The 26,376-nt window shown below is 38.8% G+C and overlaps 1 protein-coding gene and 1 long non-coding RNA gene across 3 annotated transcripts in view; both read right to left on the bottom strand.

Moving 5' to 3' along the window:
- Nucleotides 1–26,376, bottom strand: part of kcnh3 (potassium voltage-gated channel, subfamily H (eag-related), member 3) — a 126,236-nt gene that overhangs the window by 11,034 nt on the left and 88,826 nt on the right. The window contains 4 exon segments of the mRNA XM_018704372.2: nucleotides 16,856–17,105; nucleotides 18,680–18,879; nucleotides 20,849–21,232; nucleotides 26,068–26,269. Of these exon segments, the coding sequence (XP_018559888.1) occupies nucleotides 16,856–17,105; nucleotides 18,680–18,879; nucleotides 20,849–21,232; nucleotides 26,068–26,269 (1,036 nt within the window).
- On the bottom strand, nucleotides 1,801–7,016 carry LOC108902503 (uncharacterized). Of its 2 annotated transcripts, none has more exons than XR_001964087.2 (5): nucleotides 6,224–7,016; nucleotides 4,772–4,944; nucleotides 4,368–4,501; nucleotides 3,310–3,379; nucleotides 1,801–2,350 (listed from the first exon to the last, which is right to left on the bottom strand). It is a non-coding gene; the product is annotated as an uncharacterized LOC108902503 (long non-coding RNA). The 2 variants fall into 2 exon arrangements; XR_001964088.2 differs by having other exon boundaries at nucleotides 4,772–4,883.

The following is a 26,376-nucleotide window of genomic DNA, read 5'->3' as shown; positions in this document are numbered from 1 at the left end:
TGTTTAAATCCAAGGTTAAACCATGGTATTTAATCAATTTAGTATTGGATATAATAATAATTTATATATCATGTCAGAAAACAGTGCCAGTTATAATTTCCCTGAGCTCAAGGTGACGTCTTCAGATGGCTTGTATTGTTCAATCAACAGTATTTCATTTATTGTCATATGACAAAGAAATTTGAGCAGCTCGACTTGAAGCAAATATCTGGTGTTTCTGGTTTTAAAACAAATTGTTAGTGATGTACTAGACACACTAGACTCCACTGTAGAAATCTATAGTAAAATATAGCGGTGAGGTATTTGTAGGTGTAGTAATTTTAAGTGTTTCTCAGAGTATGATTTTATATATTAATATATTTACAATATAATTAAGCTAGTTTTACACATTTTTTTTCCCACATGAGCTGCTGTTATATAGTTCTTTTAATTTACACAAGTAACTGCCATATAAAGAGATCACACCAAAATCAGTTTATCACACAATCCTATACCTAAATCAGTAAAATTTTTAATAGAATATTTCCTGTCATATGTGAACGGGCATATAGTACTCTGTACTGACATAGGTTTGGTGAGTTTCTAAAAGCTGTTTCAACATGACTGGCGCTGATCATCCAATTAAATGTATATTTTTTTTATTCATCAAAGTAAAATAACTACATATGAAGAGAAAGAAAATACTCTTACACCGTGTTGAAATTTCTGTAATGTCCTTCAGTGATTAGTTGATAGACAATTGAGATATGGAAAATTAATAATCATTTTTCTCAAATATTTAATATTAATAAATGACAGTAAACTGTCCATATTCTGAAACATCACTCTAATGGTTGGAACATTTTGTGGTTCAGCTCAGATGTTAACTATTTAGATATGTTTGTGGGTTAACTTGCTAATTGATAAAAGTGTATTGATAATTTCCTTTGTGTATTTCTCTTTTATTTCCTCCAGTTGTCATCTCTTTGTCCACAATTGCAGAATCCTCATCCCTTGTTCTTTGAGACCACGTCAGAGGTAACTGACATTAATTTTTATATGTTCCAGGGTGGCACGGTGGTGCAGTGGTTAGCACTGTCACAGCAAGAAGGTTCTGGGTTTTCCCGGGGTTTTTCTGTGTGGAGTTTTCATGATCTCCCTGTGCCTGTGTGAGTTCTCTCTGGGTAGTCCAACTTCCCCACAGTCCAAAGACATGCAGGTTAGGCTAACTGGCGACTCTGAATTTCCCAAAGGTGTGAATGTGAGTGTGACTGGTTGTCTGTCTCTATGTATTGGCCCTTCAATGGACTGGCGATCTGTACAGGGTTTACCCCACCTCTCACCCAATGTCAGGTGGGATAGGCTCTAGCCCCCCTGCAATCCTTAGCAGATCAGCGTTATGGGTCAGTAATTCAGTAATTGATCTTAAGTCTAAATAGTTTATCATTTATCAAAAACAGTAGTCTTAAGTCACTGATAAAGTTTATTTACATAGTTCATGTATGAACAGCTCAAAGAATATAATTTAAACATTGGCTAAAATCAGAGTACAATGTTACAAATAAATCTTTTTTTTTTTTTTTTCCCAGAATCAAAGGATAAGAATAATAAGTATCTGTCAAGTATAGGGAAGATAATGACCAATTATGCCTTGTTAGAAGTAGCTATTTTTAATTAATTATGTATATTTTAGAAAAAGCCTGATTTTAAATGAATTTTCTGTTCCAGGTGAATTCACAGAAACAACTGGATTCACTAAAGGTGAAGGTAGGAAAATATTTGTATTTCTTTTAAAAATAGATAGATTATTGTTTATAAACAATAATGTTATTAAAATGTAAAAGACAGTTGAACTATCTCTCAAATTTTACAGAGATTAAAAAACCATAATGGAAGGAATGATGACAGTAGTAGTGCTTATATAAATGTAATAATGGAAGTAATGTGTGAAGGTAGGAAAATATCTTTATTTCTTACAAAAACAGATCAGGGAACACAACAATCCTGAAACATAAACAAACATTTTACTCATTTACTAAAATGTAATTCTGAAAATGTACAGAAATAAACAAAACCATATGATAGAAGTAATATTGACCGTTGTGCTTTTTAGTTTAGTAAAAGACTACTTACTTTAAAGAGACTTTTAAGGCTAGACATTAATGTAATTTTTTTTTTAATTTGAGAGATAAATAGTCTTTACCTTTCCTTTATAATAAATTGTTTATATAAAGTTTCAGGACTATTTAAAGCTTCTGAGAGGGACACTGTTTAGAACAGGAAAATAGATGTATTAATGAGTTTCTCTGTTTAATATAACTTTCTTTGCAGGTGGGAGGAGAAGAAGAAGACAGCTGCTGAAGTCCTGGACCTGAAGTGGATGAAAGGAAACAACAGTTGATTAAATAGAAGACAGATAAACTTTTTATACACAGACTGAGAGAAGACGTCCACCATCTTGCTGCTGAAGCCTCTTCCTGCAGTGTTGTTAAAGTAGAGACAGTTTGTTTTACCTCCCAACTGCTTAATATCATAGCTATGAACACTTTTCCCAAAAACTAATGTGTCTCTATTAGCCATCTTTAAAAACATTTAACTGGTTATAATAATTATATCAGTTAAATGTTCTTAAAGATGCTTAATAGAGACATCTTAGTCTTTGGAAAATGTGCTCAGAGCTATATTATGAGTTGGGTGGAAGGATAAAACAAAGCGCCTCCTAGTGGTCAAATATCTGTCTTATTCTTTGCTGTGGTTTGTTAAACGTTGTCTGAAAAAAATCATCAAAAGTTTCTATATTTTCAAATTAATGTCATACAAATATTCTCTGCTTGCAGCTACAAAATTACATATGCATCATTTAAGAATATTTACCAGTTTATTTTCAATGTCACTAAAAGCAACACTCATTTTACTCACATATGTTCCCTACTACTGTCCATACATTGTTTATACGTTGTGTGGGTGTGTGTATACACACTTTATATTTTATTCTATTCTTTATTTTATTTAAGTGATATTTAATAGTCTTTTCTGTTTTTGGAGCTATGTCTGACACAAGCATTTTCATGAACAGTATGGCAAGATTAAAATCCTGCAGTGGTATAATATAACATACCATTTGATATATACATTTAAAAGGTTTTAAAAGTTTCTAGACTTATGTTCAGACTTTAAAAAAATATTGTAAACTTTTTTAGGCTTATTTTTTCAGCTACACTGGAAAAACAGCAATTCAAACTGTTACATTACAAAAGCTTTAATTTAGCGATGTTTGCTACAGACAACAGGTTAATAACAGGCAGACTGAAAATGATAATTATCACTGACCTTCTGGAAATCCTCATGTCTGTCTCTTTTTTTTTACGAGCAGAAGTATTTGCTGGTTCAAGTGTAAGTCCTGTGATGAAAAATCAGAAACAACTTTTACCACACAGTAGGAAGAAAACAAATGTCAGATATGTTAAATACCAGAACACGTTTTTTTTTCATTATTTCATTTTCATTAACACTCTGCAGCTGTATGTGGCTCATGGGTACCAGTTGATGATCACTGTTAGAAACTGTGGAATTTATGGCAGCATCCTATAAAGTCGTCACTGATTGTATGTGGTCAAGAATATTTCAACTTCCACTCAAACCACAACTGCTATTTGTATGTGTTTTTGTTCAGATTAAACGAAAAAGATATGTTACTCTGACATTTAGAGCCAGTTGGCAGGTGGATTTTATTTCCTTTAGACAGAGCCAGACTCAGTTTACAGTCTTTATGCTAAGCTAAACTAAGCTAAGCTAAGCACATCCTGACGGCAGCTTTGTACTTATCACACAGACATGAATCAATCTTCTGATCTCACCCTCAGAAAGAATAAATTACAAATTTGCATTTATACCATCAGAGATCAGGCCCAATATCCATTTAAGAATCACAGGAGCTGTTGCAAAAACAAACCAAGCAACATCTGAGCTGGTGAAGGATCGTACACTCTGCTACTGCTTCACTTGACCGATCAAAACCCTTAACTCCTCTATCACTGAGTATCAGCAGACGTGCCAGCATCTGTCATCATGCACAACACAACAAGACAAACATCTACATTTCATTAAATCACCACATATCTCTCTGGAAGGAAGGAATTAACTTTGTCTTTAAAAAAAAGCTCAAACCAGAAAACCAAAATGCTCTCCAGGATACGCCCTCAACAACACTCCCAAACAGCTTGAATGTACTTAAAACAAGAAATTAGACGCAGCTCAAATGAGAAAAGCAGCAGACAGCAAATGGAGAGTAGCTGGTGAACATAATGGAGCATTTAGAAGCTAAGATATTTCCCACAGGGAGTTGGTGGAGACCAAAAACAGAGCTAAAAGAGAGGGAATGGACTTACATTCATCAGGTGGACACAAACATGACTCCCATGTTGTGGGATGATGTTGCTCAATCAGGCCTGAGATGTGGTGGTGGTCTGCCAGCTTGTTTTGGTGCTTTCCTTTCCTCTAGTGGCCAAACTGATTAATGCACCTGTAAATCATGGACAGATTGAGAAAACTGAGTATAAATATGGGACAATGTTGGTGCAGCAAATGAAAAAACTGTTTCACCACAGGACTTTTACTTCTAATTTGGTATGTTTGTCCTGAGGTCATTTAAATAAAGAAGTTCCGTTAATTACATAGCCATCTGCTTATTAAATTTGGATGTTTCTTGTGTATAATGTGTTCCACAGGACATATTTTGTCCCACAACTAATAGTTATTAAGACACATTTGATCTGGATTAAAACATACTCACCCCCTGCAGTCCTGGAAGGCAGCTCTGTGAGGTTTTTCACTGGCTTCTTAGCAGAGAATGGCACCTGCAGCTTGGACAAATCTTTAGGTCAGGAAAACTGCATGTGGAACACCTACTGGGACACCCACATGGAACAGAACCATTGCTGATGGCGTTAATTACCCATGCTTTTCCTGCAATAACAAGACAACATGTCTGCTGTGAGAAACGCCTGACAACTGCAGTTAAATGGATTCTAACAGGGAGAGTCCGCATGAAAACAAAATATATCAAAACACCCGTAGAAACTCCTGCAGTGTAATCCACGTCTCAACGTGATCAACCAGAAAAGTTGTTTTTGTGCCCAAAACTGAATCGCAAAAATAATGAATGGAGGTGTTCATTAACACAAGAAAAAAACCTAGCTCCAGTGATCAGGTCAGAGCTCTGGATTTTATTAAGTCTGTGGATGGTTCTACACTGAAACTACAGGAATAAAGATTTAGCATCCAACAGCTCACACTCTAATTGTGTGTTTAAAGCTAATGAATAAATACTGTGGAGGCTCTGCGTTTGGTTTGTGTTTAGAGAATCGGTGACAGCTGATAGAGGACTGATGGTTTAGGATGGAAATTGTTTTACTTATAGTTTCCAGAAAGCAGGATCTTATGGTACTGTTACACCACTGCTCTTAACTTGAGCAGCAGGAACAGTATGAAAGTGTTGTTGATGTTTTTGGGGGTCACGTCATGTCACAGTAGATGTCCCTCTACCAGTGGAGGTAACTTAGAGAATCATGAGGCATTATCACTGTAGTTAGCTGCTGTTTCTCACTGGAATATGTGTCATGCTAAATGTCAGAGTTGCCAACAAATTCACCTCCAACAGTAATTTCTCATTTCTAGACAGTGAAAATGATAAGCTGTTACGACACAATGGAAATGTGTTTTCAGCCTCAATTCTGTATACAACGAACGGCATCATGGGATTGCTTGCGGGTGGCTAACAAGCCATGCTTAATCTTTAGCACGCAGTCCTTAAATAAAATAGAAAAACTGACATTGGTTTTCCCTCTCTTATTGTATCACTCCTGAAACACAGCTCTTAGCTATTACCAGTATCGGGGATCCGCTGATATGAGGATAAACTGCTACTTAGCTGCCAATGCTAGCTAATGTTAGCAGCCTACAGTTTCCCCAAATAATTAACTGGTTTTCAAAGTTCTGGACCTTTCACAAGAAAGTCATACAAAACACGCCATAACCTATTATAAGAATGACTGAAAAAGCCAACAAAGGGTCGCATCTGACTATCACCTGGCTAGCTTATTAACGTGGCAGACCAAGTTAGCTTGGTTAGCTAATGTAGCTATACTACATAAATCAGTGAAATCACTCGACCACAAAGTCAAAATAGATCTGCATCCTAGACATGTATATATTACACATATCACAAGGAATAATCTTGACATACCTTGGAACTATCCATCCAAAACGGCGATCTTCTTGTCGATGTATGGTTGAGCCCGACTGGAAAACACAGCAGGTGTGTGGGCATGTTCCGCTTGCCCCCCACCAACCCCCATTTTTAGGGCCGGAGCATGAAGTGTGCTAAGGCCCTATTGGAATTGCTTGGATTATTATTCCTGTTAAATAAAATGACCTTTTTGAGGGCCTAAACATGCTCGTGCATGGGCACTGCAGAATGGCTTTATAGCTGACAAGAAATAGAATTTATAGGAAAAAAAGTTCTTTTATTCACAATTTTCATTTGTCTTGATCAGGAACTCTCTGTCCAGGGTTAATATTAACCATAACCCTTCAGCATGGTTAACAACAGCTACAACACTGTCAGTTCAGTGATAATGTGGCTGTGTTCATTCTATAAATAAAAACCAGCCCACATAGAATCAGTGCAAGACGTCTGCCTACAATATGTGAGGTTTGTGTATGATGTAATGTACAATGTATGATGCTTACTGCTCAAAGCTGTAAATATAATTTAAAAGTGCTCCATTCTGCATTTTGTATTGATGGAAAATACATTTCTTATATTTAACTCATTATATGAAAAGCTGTAATAAGATGACCAAGCTAAGTGGGCTACTATTTTTGAGGACAAGATTAAATGGAAAATGGCCCTATTTCCACTTTTTAAAAGTTGCTACAAACATTGCTAATTAACGAAGGAACAGATTTTCATTTTCCTATTGTAGTTTCAGAATAGCAATCAATTGAGATCAAGGTACATGGATTAATTTTAATGTAGGAAAATCTGGCAGTCCCGGTTAATCCATAATCATTTCTCATTGCTGATCATAGTAAATATGTTCACATTATCACATCAACATTTCTATAGCATTTCTACAACAACAAGCTTTTACCTTTTTCACTTTAAGCTCTTTTTTATGTTGACTAACTATAATTTATCATTTACCAATCAGATAATTATTTACTTGATCTGGGATCTAGACGCTTCACATAGGTGATCTTCATGAAATTTGAAAAAAACTGTGACATGATTCAATTAGAGTAAAACTTGGGTCCCTTTTGTACTTAATCAAATTTTGCTTATTTGTTAGTTAAAAGATATCTCTGGTGTTTTTTAACCTAGGTTTTATCTTCTATCAGGATCTTTGGAATCGGTATAGTATTGAGCAAGACAAGACAAAGTACTTCCACTAAAGTTCTTGTTTTTACAACAGGTTCAGATTGTTATTGTAAGTGTATGACACATTATGGATATGATTCCTACAGAGACAGAGCTTTTTTATTAAAGAGTAAGATTCTTTTTGTTCAAGCAGAAACATCACTATATATCACTACAAGACTCACTACCACTGACTTTCAGTGGAGAAAAAACACCACACAGTCTCAGTTTTTCCTTCCAGCTTTGACTGTGGCCATTTGCAGCAACAATAAACACATTTGATTTCTGATGTGGAACAGAACTTTGAACAAAGCACTTCTTTTCTAGTATAATCCTGCCCGTAAAGTCTAGATATCTCAGCCTCTGCTGCTTGGAGGCAAAATACTAAATTGCTGAATATTCCCTTAATAGTATAGAAATGACTTGTGGCGCAACAATCATCCAGTTCTTGAGCTCTTTTATAGTGCAGCCCTGCTGTGAGAGTCTTCTGGCTTTCCTTCAGCAGGATCAGTGCAGATGATTATTTTTCAGCGCAAATTATAGCCACCATCCACTAACTGTTTTGAGGTAATCACATTTGAATGGATTAGTTTAAAGCCCTGACAAGGAGAGTCCTGTCAGTAGACACAGTGCAGAGAAGGTGTCTGTTGGCTTTTCACAGTAAAAATAAACCAGAACAAAGCTGAAGGTGTTATTCAAGAGAACAACAGTGCTGCTCAGGTTCAATTCAACAGTGTATAACCATACAGTAATATAGAGTATTATACAGTCTCTAGAAGAAAAGGGAAATGTACTACAGTCTATAAGACGCAACATTAATTTGTGAAGGCTTTTGACAGACAAAGACCCTGCAGTATTTGGAGAAAAGGGAAAAAGTCAAACAAAGACTGCTTCTGGGCTGCACAGCCACACAGCTGAGAGCAGAGAGACAAAGAGGGGGCTGGAGAAAAACGAGCAGAAAGGGAACAGAGGCAAGATGGAGGGAGGCAGGGCAGGGTAGGGCAGAGACGATCAAGGACCTAAAATGGGTGATGGAGTGTGCAGGAAGGCTGAAAAGAGGGAGGGTGCGAAGATGAAGGAAACAAGGGAAAGAAAGATGAGGAACTGGAGAGGGACACAGTGTGGGGGTGTCTGCAGACTGGCATAGGTTGAGTGAGGAGAAATGGATGGGCGGGGTGAGAGAGAGAGAAGGAAGGGGGAGAGGCAGGGTGAGGAAAGGCTTGGAGCATGCCGTGTGAGCAACAGCAGCTATTGGACACAGCCCTCTACCCCTCCTCTGAACCTCTAACCACCTCCACATCCTGCTGTCGCACTCAACACCATACTACAGTCCTCTGCACCCTTATTTCTTTACCACCACCCCGCACACCCCCCCAGCCCCATCTGTGCCTCTACCTAATTTGGCTCTTCACATGCTCAGTCTGTCTCCCTGTCTTTTTCACATCACTTGCATTTCTGTTCCTTCATTTTCTTTTTTTCCCCCCCAAAACCCACCACTACAGTTCAACTCGAATTATCATTTGTCACAGAGATGACGGGTGGCACTGGAGCAGAGAGCAACAGCGGCATCAGGGAAAGCTTTTTTCTTGTAATCACAGCAAAATGTTAAACTGAGCAGGAGATGAACACTTGAAAGTGACATTTACGAGTGTGTGTCTGTCTAGTCTTGTGCAAAGGTGAAAAAGACGATGGCAAGATGGATGGAAGACGCTTGTTTTGTTTGTCAGCTGTCCTTGAACTTTTCAAATGTAAAATTTCAATATGGGATGATCTTCACACTGTGGTACAGCCACTATACTATGCTACTAGGCCTTAACTTCTCAAACAGACACCAATGTTTTTCTTACCCAGCCATGCAAACAATTATTGAATAAAAGATTTTTTACTTACACACCATTAACTCAATTTAAAGTAATACATCCCTCCATACATTACACGGGTTTGGTGTGATGGCTGAAGTAAAGGTCGATTTAAGATCAAATGTGCAGGTTGATGAAAGTGTTACATCACCGGTTCTGTTTTAATGAAATCTGCAGGAAATTAGTCTCAGTGTTGATTAGCAGGTTTCTGCAACATGTTACATCTGTCATGGATCAATCCACATCTGTCTTTCATATATCCAGTGTACATGCTGCAGTCATTTGAATTTTTTTGATGTAAGAAAGAAAGAGCAGCATTACATTATCTGCAGCCAGAAAAAACTCTGCAGCTTATAGATAGCATCGAGTTGCACCTCTGCAGTGTTAACCAGTTTGTAATAGGTGGAAATGATCAGTTTTAGTCATTGAATCCTGACATTGCTGTTCCCTGGTTACGATCTGTGTAGGGGAGAAGTTGAGCTATGATAACATGGACTTCCACTAGTTTGAAATTATATTGCTGGTAATTTGTGTGTGTGAATGGCTGATTGAGTGTGTGTTCATGTTTCATAATGTGTAAACAATACATAAAATATCTCATTTACTCAAAGCTGCTAAGAGATGCGTTTGTGTTGAGCCAGACTGGCCGTCACTTTGAGATGAACCTTTTTAATACCAACATGGACACAGTCTAATTCCTGGAAGAACACAATAGATTCAGGTTCTTGGCAAAGGCCATGAGGGGCTGTACCATGGTGAAGAGCTTCCTGGGCTCTGCAGGGTTTTGCTCCGTCCACACTTCAGCATTAATAATCAAGCTGCTTTAATAATGTAAAATCTATTTATTATTAATACCAGCACAGCACTGCATTTCATCTATTGATGTGTATGTGTGTGCATGGGCGCGTCACGATCAAGATCAAATATGGGCTGGGGGCTTGGCATTTCAAGATAAATCCACTTCATCTCACACACACACACACAGAGAGAGAGAGAGAGAGAGAGAGAGAGAGGAGAGAGAGAGAGAGAGAGAGAGAGAGAGAGAGAAATGCAGGTACACAGGTACAAACCATTAATACAATACATCTTGACCTTTCAAGAAACTGACTTTTGAGACAGGTACATCTGTCCTTGCCACATAAACATGAAATCCTCCCCCTCTCTCCCTCATCTCTCTGTCTATCACTTTGTCTGTTACCCATTCACACAGGCACACCTCAGAAGAGCTCGCCCCATTTGCTGGATTAGTGTTGTAAAGGCTTTGAAGCACATCCAGAGGAAATTAGATTTCAGCCTGCGAGACAGCCAACTAAAGAAATTATTCTAAGCTGTTGTCACAGGTGCAACAATTTGTCTGACCACACAATTTCCAATTTTTTCAGTGTTGGAAGAGTACAACTGCCTTGAACACTCACCAATAAATGCTGGTTGATTCACATTTTTTGCTTTAATTGGTGTGTGTGTGTCTGTAAACAGAACTGCCTCACAAAAGAGTGAATCTCTGAAGCGATACAGGAATTAGCTTCTGATGTTACCAGGGGCAACCAAAATTCTGATGGGAACAGGAAGTTAGCTGCCGTTCATCTTACATTGTCAGTACAGTCAGTTCATCACAAACATATCTCCTGACCTACCATGCATATACACTCAGTTGGCAGTTTATCAGGTACACCCAGATAAAACTAATGCAGTCTAATAAAACACTCCTGCAATAAATAATTTTTTGGTCAATCTGTTTTAGAGAGGTGTGGTGATTTTGGAAGACATAGTTCATGGTGTGACTGTATTGATAACAAAACACATCAGTTAACAAATAATGCTCTGTGTATACAACAGTCAGCTGCATTACATTTGTCAAATGACATTAAGAGTATGACATGATAACTATCAATGAATTACTTGATACTGAAGAAAACTAAAATGTATGAATCTCAGTTCAGCATCATACCATTCTGAGCTTTAGTGCTCTGACTGACCATGAGAGAACCCAACAAAAGGACAACCATCTCAGCAGCACTGAATCAGGCAGGCCTTTCTGGTAGAGTGAATCCAAACATACTGTACACATGTACCGAATGTATGGATGTGTGGAAAGTTTGGGCTCACTTTGAGACTGATAGATGGTTTTAATGGCTAATGCATGAAAGGTGTGACACTATAGATGATAAAATAGTACATGTATGAAGGTACACAGAAGCAACCTGAAGTGCATCGTGAATGGGTGGATGGATGAATGGATGTTTCAACCTCATGTCCTTTGAAGTGCATCTATCAACTGTCCAGTCAGTCCCACAGCTCATCCTCCCTCCACCTGTCTGTCTGTTACCCATCCATAAGTAGAATAAAAGGAAAGAAAAAGGACCCCAGTGCCTCTTTAATTAATGAACATGAAGTAGTAAATGAAGTGTGAATTGTGTAAAGGTATAGAAATGACATGTAATGTGACACTGGTAGCTGTGATATTTGTGGCTGTGGTAAAAGCGGCCGTGCAGAGCATGACTCTCTGGTTTTTCCTCCCACACACTGTCTGCAAATCTGTCCTGTTTAATATTAGGCTTCACTGGAACACAACTCCGCCTTCACATCCCCAGAGACCGATGTGAGTGTGGACATATGATCACACCATTTCACAAATGCCAATGCACAAACATGCGCACACAGTAAAAAACCAAGGATAGCCCTCATACTCTCTCTCCCTGTTTTTCGGCTCCATGCAGCTCACTAATGTTTTCCTCACACGGTTACATACTTATGATGGAATTCAAAACTAATTCTCAGTGGTAGCTGAATAGACCACTGACAGAATCTCCCTAGCTGTGCTCATTAGGACACAGGCCTCTTCTACCACCTATCCTAACTAAAATCTGCACTTGCACCCCTCTCATGTGTTGTATTTATGTGATATTTTATTTACATTTTGTGCCCATTTCTTGTCTTTGGTCTTTTTCCTTATTTTATTGGCTTTGCTTATTTTATTTGGATTAGCAACTAGTCTATATATGGTGGGAGGGAGTGTAGAACTGGGCATTCACTGTATTGTTTTATTAACTTGTTGACTGCACTAACTCATACTACATGTTATAAAGGCCCTTTCTACACTGCTAAAGTGTACCACTTTTACGTTCACACTGTATGGATCTATTGACTGGGCACGACGTGGGCGCTCACACTAAAAGTAAAAACGAACCCCCCATCGGATGTGTCAATCCGTAATTGAAAAAAAGAACAAAGGTAGAGTTACTCAAGAATAAAGATCCACAGATGGCTGAACAAATGTGGACAGAAAGGTCAGAACTGCAGCAAAGTTCAGCTTTATATCACAACACAGTCTCAGCTGAGTCTGCAGTCTGAGCCACAACATGTAAAATACTATTCCTGTAATGTAACATAAGCTCACTATAGTTTATAATGACATGACTTTTGACAGCAGCTGCATCAGAAATTGTTGACCAAAAAATTGATTCTATGATATGACTGATTTAACTTTTCTTTACTGAGATTACTGCAGGAACTGATAATGAAAACAAAGTGAAAACACTGAGAACTGGTCACAGTATCAAACTGCAAGGTGGAAAAAAGCATCTTTGTTGGTAGAAACAGGAAGAAGGAGCCCAATTATGTTGAAGTTTAACATTTTTAATCAAACCTTATTGATATTTTACAGTTTTTACTCATTTAAGCACTGTCAGACTCTTATTTTGGTAATGACTGAAGTAAGATTTCATATTGTATATGAAACTGGTTACAAAACATAACTGCACGCCGCCAGCAGAACATCTACTTCACCCTGAATGGAGCACTAATTACAGCTGCCGACTGCCAGCGAAGACATCTAAGAAAAAATATTTTGAAAGCTTCTAACACCTCTGACAGCCCATATAACAACACCAGTCAGTTCTGCTGCACCTTCAAACCTTTTCCAAGACAGCTCATTGCTTTCCAGGACAAGTTATTTTGGTAAAATGCTCCTATGACCTAAAATGTGTGCAGGTTTTCTAGGATGTGGTGCGTTAACTCTTAAACATAAGTTGTTCTTGGGTAATGTTTGCTTACACAGGAACTTATAAAGCAGAGAGACAAAAGCATTTGAACATACTCTTGTGACTTATTTACAGTAAACTTACACATAATACTCAAGTGGTGACCAATATTTCTAAATTCAGCCTGTGCTGTGTGTGGTGATGGTGGATTCTGCTCAGCTGACTAAAAGCCAGGCCCAGCTGTATCAGGATGTGTTGTAAATGAGCTCTGTTTAAATGTTTTGACACTTGCTGATGAAAGCTGCTGATTTATTCTGGTCAGCTGATGGGACTTTGTGTAGTTATGAGAGGCCCACTGTTCTACAACAGTAACACCTGTGTCAGGTTGGACTTTTTAAAAAATATGTTTCTAATCCTATGTAGTCCTTTTATATTTCTATATTTAGATTTTTTTTTTTAGCAGTTTTTGGGACTTTGTACTCCACTTACGTGTGCTGAATAAAACTAAACAGATCGTCATCTCTATCTACTGAAAAGACAGAAATCTTTTCATCTTTTGGGTCCCTTCTCTCCACTGATCCAAAGCTCCTTTAACACTTCCGTAAGCTCCCCTTGCTTTCTAACTATTCCCTCATGAGACACTGACAAATTCTGGGAGGAGAACAGACCTCTTAAACACACACTGATTCACACTGATAATAATAAGTTGCCTTGTAGAAAGGTATTCATTCTCAGTCACCCTGCTGCGCTGTGACACAGAAATCCTAAACAACTGGAGGTGTCTCTGTCTGTTAACATTTTTTCCTACCAACTAACTACTATTAACTACTTGTGCTGTTGTTGGGAAAATTGCTGGTTAAGTTGCAGTGGTGGAAGAAGTATTCAGATTCTTTAGGCTATTTAAGCAAAAGCAAAAACGTGTTTAAAAATACTACTTTACAAGAAAAAGTGCTGGATTCAAAATAGTAGACGTACATAAACACAGCATTAAAGTTAAAGTATCAAAAATAGAAGTACTTGTTTTACAAAAATCTTGCATCGTCACTGACATATAATAATATATGACATTATCAGATTGTTACTACTGATGCATCAGTGCATAAGGAGCATTTTGCTGTTAAGTGCTTGAGGTTTTCACTTCTATATAAGAAGAAAAAACAACGTTCTATGAGGCAAATCTGTATCTGTAACTTTATCTTCAATCATAGACTTCTGGGTTCATGTCTATGAGCTGTATGAGCTGCAGTTTGGCTGAGGATAGTTTCACCGAAATAAAAAAAAATTCATGACAAAAAAACAAAAAACAAGAAAAAGAAAAAAGAAGAATGTTATAGATTGAAGTGTGATTTTGAATGCAGGACTTTTACCTGTGTAAGCAAGGTTGCAAGAATCTGTGAATTGTTGGAAACTTTTCATGGGAATTAACAAGAATATATGGGAATTATGGGGAATTAATGGGAATAAACTGGAAATTTGAATTATGGTATTAAGGTTTAATAAGAAAAAAAAGAGTGTTCATCTGTTCATCGACTCTGTTTCTATTCATTTATCCAGCATCAATCATAAAATATTTTACAAATTTCCAACGTGGAATGTTTCCAAAATTCGTCCAGCTTAACTTGCTATGGAAAGAAATTTACTGGAAACTTTCTGCCCCTTTGCGACCCTACCTGTAAGTAATCCAAATCTGTAGGATTGGTACTGTTACCTAAGTAAAGGATTCCAGATTATATTTTGTATTCTGTATTACTCTGTTCTATATTTTATATACTACTGTATTTTTGCTGTACTGTACTCTATATCATGTTGAACTACATTTGCACATTTCACCGTGTACTTTCTGTTCCATACACTATTATACTGTATTATATTATACAATACTAATACAATACACACTAATATGTTGACTGTTTTATTATATTATTCTCTATTCTATATTTCTGTTTACACAGACAAATGACTTAACAGAGTTACAGTCATAGATGTCTAAGTATCATTAGTAAATATGATATGATATAATATTACTATATCATAAAATATACTATTCTGGCACAAGCTGTTACAGGGCATGGTATCATTTTACTTAACATACAGTACTCACTGAGACAGTATAGGTTTCTATTTATGTTCTTATTTTCACTTTATATGATTTGAAGTTTTTTTTTTAAACCATTTATCTGTAGTTATTTCTGCCCTGTGTAGAAAAAGGGTTTTTTTTAAAACAATTTTTTATCTTCTTTCCCAGTGATCTGCAGAATGTAAATGATGCCTGATGAGCAGCACATGTGCTAAAAGCCTGTTGAGCCTAATAGCCTCATCACATTATTCATACTGTCTGTTGTACAAACAAGAAACACAAGAGTGTCCAAACTGCCAACAAACATCAGTGTCTATTCTCTGCCATATGTGAGGTCTGATAGCAAGACTTCCTACATCTCTATTCACACTGGATTGAAGGATTATATAGCTCACAGGATCAACACAGTGGGAAGCCGTGACTCTGTGTGAGTGTCAAGCATGGTGATAACTCTTAAAAGCAGCAGAGCACAAACAGCAGCTCTTTATCAGCTCTCTTTCAGCCCTGCCTTCCTTGTTGTCTGAGTGATACACATAGATCAGTCTGTCTGTCCTATCCTTCCTTCGTCTTTCTCTTCAAATCCAGTTCAAGCTGCTCTGCAGGTCTGATTGGTTGAAACCAAACCCAGCACTGTGAAATTATCTTAATTGTAATCACTGAACTGAGAGAGAGAGATCATCTCTCTCTCTCTCTCTCTCTCTCTCTCTCTCTCTTTCTTTCTCTTTAAAGTCCATACCTCATTACCAGCATTTAATATCAAACAGACACATATTCACTGGGCTCTTATCAGAACCGTCTTCAAATTAATGACTCTCACCTTCATTAACTATGCAACCCAGTGTCCCACAGATCATGATCATTTCATATCCTCTCATTAAGTCTCAGTTTGACAGGTAATTGTCTGTCAGAGCAGAGGGGTACTGTGTAGTTTTCATCCAGTTCTGTGTCACAAATTTATGCATAATTTCCTTCAAATAATAAACCTCCCTTGTTGTATTTTAGTCTAATGAAGGTAACCAGTGTGTTATTTTGCAATTTTGAGAGTCAACAAATAAAATCTCACACTTCATATTTGCAGCTAAAGCCACTTCATTAACAATTTCTGCTCCTGTTTCTTCATCAATTTGAAAATAAACTGAAAACATGATCATATCCCTTTTGGTTATTTGGGCACAGCAAATGGGAAAATATCTTGAATATTGAAGTCAAAACAAGCTTGTTGCTGCAGTTATTTCAGATTTTTGTTTGGCCTAAAGTACCCACCCACCCCTTATAAATGGATGCATAAATAGAGAGAGGGAAATGAAAAAAGGAACCATTACAATATCTCTACTGAGCATTTGAATGAAATGAAATCAAGTAGCTGCTTGTGTTCCTATCGAGACTCATTTCTTAATCTTTACAGGGTCAGTGCACACTAATCAGCATCACAGTAAACATGCCAGTATTAGCCAAAAGAAAAAGTTGCCCTTTTGGGGACTCTCAATACGTAAATGACCATGAACTTTTCTGTACATAACCTCCTGTTCCTCTGACTTACCCAGTATGGCCAGCACTGTGTTGTCTTTCAGGACCTCCATGGACCCCGAGCAGACGAAGTAGATGGCCTGCAGTGCGTCTCCCTGCCGGATGAGAAACTCGCCTGGAGCACAGAAGGAGGTCTTGATGATGAGGGAGAGGGAGCGCAGGCAGCCCCTGCTGGCCGACTCAAACAGGGGCAACTGCAGCAGCTCCTTGTTCAGGTGCATGGCGATGTCAGCCCGTAACTCATCTGGGAAGTCCTTCAGCAGCTGGGAGCGAGAGGCAGGTTCACACACACACAACAGGTGATCTTTCCTAAGATTTGCAATGACTGCTTCAACTAAACAGCAGGTTTCCACACAGCCTTTCACAAAAGCTCCAATATCTATAATTACCTGACAGCACATTACATAATTAGCACTTTATAATACAGACCTTGATTTGGGAGGTGATGAATTATTAATAAAATACTGGTTCCTGGAACTTAAAAGTAGGTACGGTGGAAATAGACAAAGGAGAAACAGTTGACCATTGTGACCTTGTTCTTACTGGTGCTAACAACTTTTTCCTATTGTGTAATTAAAGAGGAAAACGAGGACACGTTATTTCACAGCCCAAATACCTTACACTTACTGTGTAATGTAAAGAGTACAATGTAGTTTCACTTATTAACAAATGTTATTGCTAAAACATAAAAGGAGGAGCTCAGTGACACCCACATTACACAGATTTATTATTATGTCTTCTACCTCTCTGTCATTGAGCTGCATGGCAGCACAGGGTAGAAATAAAATGTATCTTTCTCTATGGAAGTTTTCCATCATCATCCAAGGATCAAACATAGTGAAACTTCACTGTTACACTGTATGTTACACTGTAGGTATGGGGGCTGACTTTAATTACACAATTAGAATGAGGGACACCTTATTTCCCAAACCTTAACTTTTTGCGTACCTAGTATTTACAAAAATAGTCTTTCCTTTTAAAATGTATATAGTTTTATAATCTTAGAGTCAGTGTCACAGTCTTGTTTTCTTCCACTTTAGCTAACTAATAACCTTACTAACTACTGTATTACATTGCATGAATTACTGGAACAAGACATAATGAATGTTGTCTGCTTGTCCACTCTGACAAAGGCAATAAAGAAACAAAAGTGCTCTGACACCAGCAAGGCTGTCAAGACTCAGGTTACTGAGATTTAAAGTGAAGCTGGAAAGATTTTTGACAGGAAGGAAAATAAAACAGGTCAGTTAATCCAAAATACTGGTCTCAAGGTTAACCATGCAGGGGAGACTTTTATGTGTAAAACCTCTGACAGACAAAGTTTAACTGGTGCTTGGACAACAGAAAGTAATCAGAAAAAACGTGCAGATAAATACTCACCACTGTTCTAAAGAGTCTGTTCACTCAACATGAAGGAAACAAAAATCTGAATCATATTTTCCCACTCAATGTTTTTATTAGAGTCTTTACTGAGAAACTTGAAACAGAAAGGTCTGTGGATTCTCCTAAGTAATAAGAACAATGTCTCTTGCTGCTGAATTTTTCAAATGTCATTTATCAAAGTGTTGAGCATGATCTACAGTTCACCTCCATTGTACTGGTGATGGAGCAGAAATCTCAGATGTGAATGGCTCAAACTCTGAGCAGATGAAACTGAGACTTTGGAAGACTAGACGCCATTAGAGGTAAAACAAAACAAAACAAAACAAAACAAAAAAAACCAATAGTTGTATAAAATCAGTGTTAGCAGTGGAACATACACACAGTCATATATTTTTGTGTGCCGCATGTGTGCTGTGTTGAAGCGAATATGCTGGTAAATCTGCGCTCTCCTCACCTCACTGACATCTATCCCGTTGTTGACAGACCAGGTAGTCTGGAAACACTCCAGCATGCGCTGCTCCAAGGCCTTAGGCAGTCGGTGGACCCTGATGAAGTCCTTCAGGTCCTTGGTGCGGGTGTGGTAGAGTGAGCGGCGAGAGTACATCCTCTGGATGATGGCCGTCACGTTACCAAACACCACTGCATGCATCAGTGCTGGAAGACAGGAGAAAAGGTTCTTTACCCTACTGTGTGTTTTTAGTATGATTCAGAGTCAATTACTGAGTGATATGATTGGCTTTTATTGAGAGTGGACCTCAGGAAAATCCCATAATGCTTCTGCACAGCAGGAAGCTTTATGGGACGTCTTTATAAGCCCCAAGAAGTTAAAAAGCAAAGGGCTTAAAACGATTTTAGCTGCTCTAACACCACTGTAAAGCAGTCCCTTAAGTGGATTACTGCTTTCACAAAATGTCAGTGACACATTCCTGAAATAAAAATAATCCCATTGAATAAATCCTTTATTTCTGGTGAACAAAACATCTACAAAAACAACAGAATTATCATTCTAAGACCCCAATCCCAGCATGAGCAATGATTCTCAGTGTGGACGAAGCATTAATATTTAAGTAATATAAACTTACTGATTTACTTTGAATGTCAACACAGCAAACCAGCAATGACCCAGTGAGGACTGGAACTATCTGTTTTATGATGTACTTTCCTGAGTGCACTGCGTTGCACTTTCTGTCCCTAAATTTAATTTTTGCCCAAGTAGAAAAGCTGCTGAAACAGCGTTCAGATCACAGGACACTTACACAGTCCACTGACACCCAGACTAATGACATTATTTTAGGATGACTGCTTGTTCAGGCACAGTGACCCACCTCACATTTTGGAAAAAACCCTGGTGTAAAAATGTCTAAATATCTCTCAGTTACAGCTGAAGGGCAGCTCACCAATACAGAACTCTGACCTCCTAGTGAGGACAAATTGAGAAAGATTAATGAAGCTGTGGTCTTTACTCTCCTCTCTTCCTCTCTCACTGAGCTCTCTCCTTTGAGAAAGGACTATACACAAATCACTGTGGGTGCAAGGTTATTAAACACCAATGCAACACACAAAAAACCACTCCAAAACACAAATTTAATTAAATTTTAGAGGATGAGACTGGCTTTATTCTCTGTTTCGCATATTGTGAACAAATCCCACGAAAAGCCCAAAACCAACAGTGTGTTCAGTTTGTTTCTCAACACTTTCTGACTTCTCTACCCTGACTGCTGCCCTCAGCCCCAAGCTCATTTGTTCCTACTGAAGATATAAATCTGGTCACAAATACATAATATCACTTGGAAAAAAAAGAGGCTATGTATTTTCCTTAAACAGCTGGGCACTGTGGCTATTAAATTACAACAAGTCCTCCAACATGAACAACCACACAGGCAGTTTGTCCCTGCCCTCTGATACCACCCATAAGAGCATCCCAATGACAATTTAATGTTTTGCCATTATTTGTGAAAATATGAGAATCAATAGCCTGTCAGGTCTGCTCACACGCAGAGTGAAATATCTTTCTCCAGTTGTCCTCAGTTAATCTTTAGATTTTTACTGCACAGCAACAGCAGTTTCATGGAAACTTTCATTCACACGCTTCATTCCCTTTGAACATTTTGTGTGTTTGTTGAAGGTGACATACTGCTTGCTGTTTTTTTTGTTTTTTTTAAATGTTGTTTGCACCAGAAACTAATAACGTGTTTATTGACTCATGGCCAAACTTGATGCCAACTTTTACTGAAATCTGTTTGAGGACAAATAAATAAATAAATCCACAGTCAAACATGTGATGAAATGACTCCTCTCAATCAATCAAGTGGGACTAATGCAGTAAACGGGTGGTTTTGCATACAAGTGTGTGTGTGTGTGTGTGTGTGTGTGTGTGTGTGTGTGTGTGTGTGCATCTACTGTTTGTCATCAATATGAAAAAGGAGCCATTTTTTCCAAGAGACAGAACAAAATGTGCTTAGCTGCCTGTCTCACTGGCACCAGATAATGAGCTGAGTGAAAACTTAAGACTGAGAGCAGAGGAAGAGCGTGAGAGGAAACACTGACATGCTATAAAGAGGAAGAATGAAGGGGCAGAGGAGAGCTGAGCATTAATAAAAGATAACAAGCACACATTTCATACCTCCTATGAGCATGGTGCAGATGGAGAAGATCTTCTCTGAGTCCGTGTTTGCTGACACATTTCCAAACCCCACGCTGGTCAGACTGCTCAGGGCAAAGTAGAGTGACGTCACGTAGCTGCTACGCATCGACGGGCCACCACCCAGCACCCCGAAACCCCCGCCCTCATTGCCCGTCCCCGACACCGCCTCACCCCCCGACACGTTTCCGTAATATTGGCTGGAATTCCAGGAGCCCTGCCCCCCGACCTCTGACCCCGACACGTTCCACTGGCTGCTGCTGCTGCTGTTGGCCGGGAGGCTGCTGACTGTGGAGGGGGCCAGCGTTGTCAGATTGGACAGGAAGTAAGGGGTACTAAGACGCTTAGCCAGCTCATGGAGCCAACCTGAAAGAAAGAGACAGAAATTCATTTAGAAAATCCCTTTTTCACTACACTACACTGACAGACTTTCATCATCCTTTGATGGGATGTAACTAATGTATACTCTCTTAGTATAGCCCAACCAATACAAGATTTCTTGAGTGCAGTAGGGATACATTTGAGAATTTTAAAAATCATGGTAGTGATATATTGGACAATGTTACATTTTCTTTACATAACCAATAACATAAATAAACAGTCTAATAAGATTCCCTTTAATTCATTGTTTTGGCAATGGTCTATTTTACAGGGCCTGTATATTCCAGCTACAGGTCCTGCACTCACTCTGCTCATTTGTATTGCCAGTTTTGCCAGTCCAGATATTAAACTTACTGGAACATGAACATTCCTCTATCAATCTTAGACAAGAAATAAACAAATTAAATGAAAAATGTTCTTGAAAAAAACTGAGGATTCAAATTAATCCAACAAATATCAAGACGGCAGATCAGCTTTAGAGGAAAGAAGGAAGAAAGGAAGGAGGGGAGCAGCCCAAGGAAGGGAAAAAATAAGGAGAAAGTGTATAAAGTAGGAAGTGAACGAAGGAGGATGAATTATTGAGACACAGTGTTTTTGTGAGTCGACGAGTAGAATATAGTGAAGCCCAGCTGAGCCACAGCCAGCAGATTCAGAAAAAGAAGGAGCAAGAGAGGGAATATGAATAATACAATATGGATGCATCCATTCATTGATCTCCAGCATCACACAGTTCAGGCAAACAGCTCTGAGTGTGTGTGTGTGTGTGTATTTATGGAGTTCTAAAAGAGTGAGACCAGCCTGCCAGCATAAATAAGCAGAAGTAGACAGTTGAACTGTGAGCAGAGTCTCAGTCAAGCAGCTAAACCAACAACATTAGAGGATTTAACACCTGAGTAGTTTCCTAATTACTTTGTTATTAGCACAACTTAACCTCTGCCAACCTCAGGAAATGTGGACCTGACTAAGATGCTATATTGCATTTTTTTTGTCTTGTCAATGCATAAAGGAATGTGGAGGGCATTACTGATGATACTGCAGACTCTAATAAAGCCTGCATCTCTGAAAACACACTGAGATACGGCACCTGTCCATTCTCTGTTATGGTTTCAGTGCAGCATACATCATGAAATCCTGTTTCTCGTTATTAAAAACTAATTGAGTCACTATGAGTTTATGTGTTAAGTTAAAGCTTCAAGGACCATCAGTTTCTGTATTAACATGTTCAAGATTACTCTCTGGAACAAAACAAACCCATCCAGTTTCCCTCCTACTCCTGTAGAAGGTGTACATGTTACATTGATAGCATGTAATGCTGATCATCAGTTTCAGTTACCTCATGCATTAAGTAATATGCCACACAATTATCTGGAGTCCAGTTACATTAGAGGCATGCATTTGATCAGCCTCTCTGAAAGCAGAACATTACCTGGTCTCACAGAACAATGAAGCTGTTTTTGTCAAACTGGTTGTTAGATGCAGACACATACATTTTGCTGCATCACTCAATGGTTAACCATGGTTAATCATCATGTTCACCCTATTTTCAAGTGTTACCAGTACATCTTTATTCTTTTTGGTGGAAACTGGACAGTGTCCCAAAGCAGCTTTTTTTCTGCCTCTGTCCAAGGTGCTGATTTCTCCTCTGTGCAGCAGAGCTGACTGAGCTGTCCATGGTCCTGACTTCTGTTTACCCTGTCTGAGGGCGCAGTCACACCAGTGTTTCCAACAGTGAGATTTGGGACTCAAATCAAATTATTGCCACTTGAATTTGTTTCTTCATGAAACACATCTACTAACATTCCCAGTGCTGGTGGAAAAAGTAAGTCCTTGGATTTACTAACTAGTTGAACCTCCTTTGGCAGCAGTAACCTTAAAAAGCTCGTCCAGCGGCTACAGATCACACCTGCACGATGCTCAGGAGGAATTTTGGACTTTGAACTGCCTCAGCTCAGCCATATTCTTAGGATGTCTGGTGTGAATGGGTCTCTTGAGGTCGTTCCACAGCATTGCTATTAGGTTCAGGTCTGGGATCTGACTGGGCCATTCTAAAAGGTGAGAAGAAGTCATAGCTGTTTCCTTGAGCATCTTTTTTTTTCCTCATTGAGCATTCTGCTACTGTGTATACTGACAACACTGAGAAGGCTCTTTGTACTATGGGAAGTTAGTGACTGGTACGAACATATCTTTAAAAAATTAAGCAGTGTCAGCATCTTATTAGCAGCTGTTTCTTGCAGAGTTTAACGCTACAGATTCCAATATGGAGGAGAGTATAGTATATCACATTAGCTGAGATGCATGAACCACTTTTACATAACCATTCTCTGGCACAGTATAAACTACTAAACTGAGTCAATGGGACAACTACATCTCTTAAATAAATCTTGTTTGCTCGGTTGCTAACTGTAGGTTATTATGGGAAGCAGCCATCCCTCCAAGTAGTCACTACGTCACCAAGCATCTAAGGCCATTTATTTTGCAAGGATGAGGGAGTCACCTTTGCTGTGCCATGTTCTGGTATGATCAGGCATGAAGATGTTTTGCCACTGTCCCACACATTAGTGCCCACATTCTCCCAGCATTTTATAGACAAATAAAGACTGCCTTATCAAGCAGCATTAGAGGGTCTTACTAGCCTCCTGTGCACTTGTCCGCTGACAGCCATGACAGAGAAAAGTACACTGTATTTATAACTAAAAAGCCAACTTTGCTCCACTGAGCACTGAAGACAGTCAGAAGTGCTTTAAAGGAAATACTGAGTATCGCATATAGATCAGATATAGCTTATTCCTCTGTGCCACAGAGCTCATTCAGAAAGTAATCAGACCCCGTCATGTATATAGGAGCTGTATCAGTGTTTCTCAACAGTATGCTGTGTGGTTCACTTGATTTAACAAAGACCATTTCAACAAGTTGAAGTTGTAGTTAACTCAGACAGGTTTTTAGACCTCTACAGAGATAACAGCAAAAAAGTTGGAAATGATTACTTACTTACTTACTTCTGGAACAAAACTCAGAAGTTTCAGTTTCACTTTGGCTCTCTGTACTCAGATACAGCTCTGCTAAGGGGTGCTTGATATTTTTGAAATGTGTCTCCCTGTTGGTTTTCAAAATGAAGATATTAAAAATTAAAGATGGGTTCTGTGTGTTTTGGGTTGTTTTTGTTTGACCGACATCTTGAGCTATCTTGAGCTATTGCCCTCTGTGGTGATAGTTGGTGCTTGCTTGCCTCTAAAACCTTCTAAAAGTATTGTTAAAAGTTCAATTTTCTGACAAATGGTATGCCTAAACCCATGTGTTGAAAGCGTCCTTATGCCCTTTTTCCTTTTTGGTTCAGTAGACTGTGGTTTGTGCAGTGACTACAGCTCCATGAGGGACTGTAGGGAGGGCCATGGAACCACTGCCCTTGAATTATTGATAGCCCTGCAGACAAGAACTGCACTTCTCCCAAGAACCAGCCAAATGACTGACAGAGACATAGAGCAGTTCAACCTATGTTCATGCTGATATCAGATCTCTATTGTGAATCACAGTTGGTGTCATACAAAGGTCAGACTGCAGACTGGTCTTTGTTGTCCTTTGGATTCCCTACTGTCTGAAAACTAAATTCAGGGACCACTGACATGAATTGACAGCAGTGTCACTGTCTGCCATTATGTGGTTTGCTGAAAGGATAATGATAGGTAGGTTGGTACAAATCAATGAGAGAGATGGAGGAAGGGAGAACGAGGCAGCAGGTGAGAGAAAAGCAGGAAGGATAAATGGAAAAGGCTGAGAGGCAACAGGAGTACACATCTCATTATGTGTCCCAGAGTTGGGTCCATAGCTTTAAAAACATGGCATTTGCAGTTTAACAACATGTTTGTGTGTGTGTTAGTGTGATGCTTAGGTAGAATCCAGTGAAAGACACATGAGGACTGATGCTGATCTTTGGTTCAGTCAGCAGGATTAAACTTTCCTCCCTTTGAAGCCACCTGTCTGTTTATGTGTGTTAAATTTATCAGATTGTATGCCAGGGTTTCATGTCACCCGCAGGATTTCAGATTCTCCACTGAGACATGTTTGTGGAATATCAACAAAGCTGCATCTTATTAAAAGCATCTGTCTTGCAGAAAATTGAGACATGTGGGGGCTGTCCCTCTGCATAACAGTTTCTGTGGTTTTGTTGAGGATACAAAATTACAGCCAGTTAGGTATGTGTCTTTCAAGTGAGACTGGGTCGGTGAATGTGCAAGTGGTTAAAGCTGAACTAGGCAGGCTTTTTATATAAAAATGTAGTTATCTCATCATAAAGTACAAAGTAGGGCTGCAATAAGCTAAGATCTAATTTAATCTGCATTTGGGAGCCCTAAAATTATTTCCTGAGGACAGAGCTTGTATTGTAATTGAGAAGAGTGATACAGTATCCTATCTTTTCTGATTGAGATGCTGTAGATTTGCTCAATTTGCCCAAATGAAATTCTGGTGTCTGGCACTGGCAGGATATTTACAGTACATTCACAGTGACAATTAAAAACTTGAGCGAAATACAAAACCATGCACTAAAAGCTCTTCACCCAGAGAAAATGGACCATAAAGCTGCTCCAGAGAGGATTTTTCCTCCACTCCAACCCTACAGATACTAAATTTAGATCAGAAGAGAGCACCATTTACTGTAAATACCTACTGGGAGCATTTTATTTGGCCTTGAAAACACAGCAACAAGTGAAAGTCTTTAAAGTAGCTAGCCTGGCTCTGTCCAATGGTAGCATATTATATTAAATACTAATAGTACTTCCAACACTGTGTTTGGGTGGGAAAAAACAAACAAACTGCACACTAACCAATATCCCAGGAGCCGGGACTTTCGATCTCCCTTCGACCTATGAAATACCAGACACAGGCCATCCAGTGGGCCAGCAGGGCGAACATGGACATGAGCAGGGTCAGGACCACAGCGCTGTACTGGGAGTAGCGCTCCAGCTTTTGGAGCAGCCGCAGTAACCGAAGGAGCCGCACCGTCTTCAACAGGTGGACTCCAAAGTACTGCACAGACAGATAACATACCACATCTGTTCACACACACAGCTGCAGCCTTCAACATTTCTTAAATATAAGGAAATTATTCTGTGAAGGTGCTATCATTTTGAAAC

The sequence above is a fragment of the Lates calcarifer genome, linkage group LG1 (genome assembly GCF_001640805.2).
Source record: "Lates calcarifer isolate ASB-BC8 linkage group LG1, TLL_Latcal_v3, whole genome shotgun sequence".
Lineage (NCBI taxonomy): Eukaryota > Metazoa > Chordata > Actinopteri > Centropomidae > Lates > Lates calcarifer.
The sequence above is the reverse complement of the archived record's forward strand: the minus strand, read 5'-3'. Positions and strand labels throughout refer to the sequence as shown.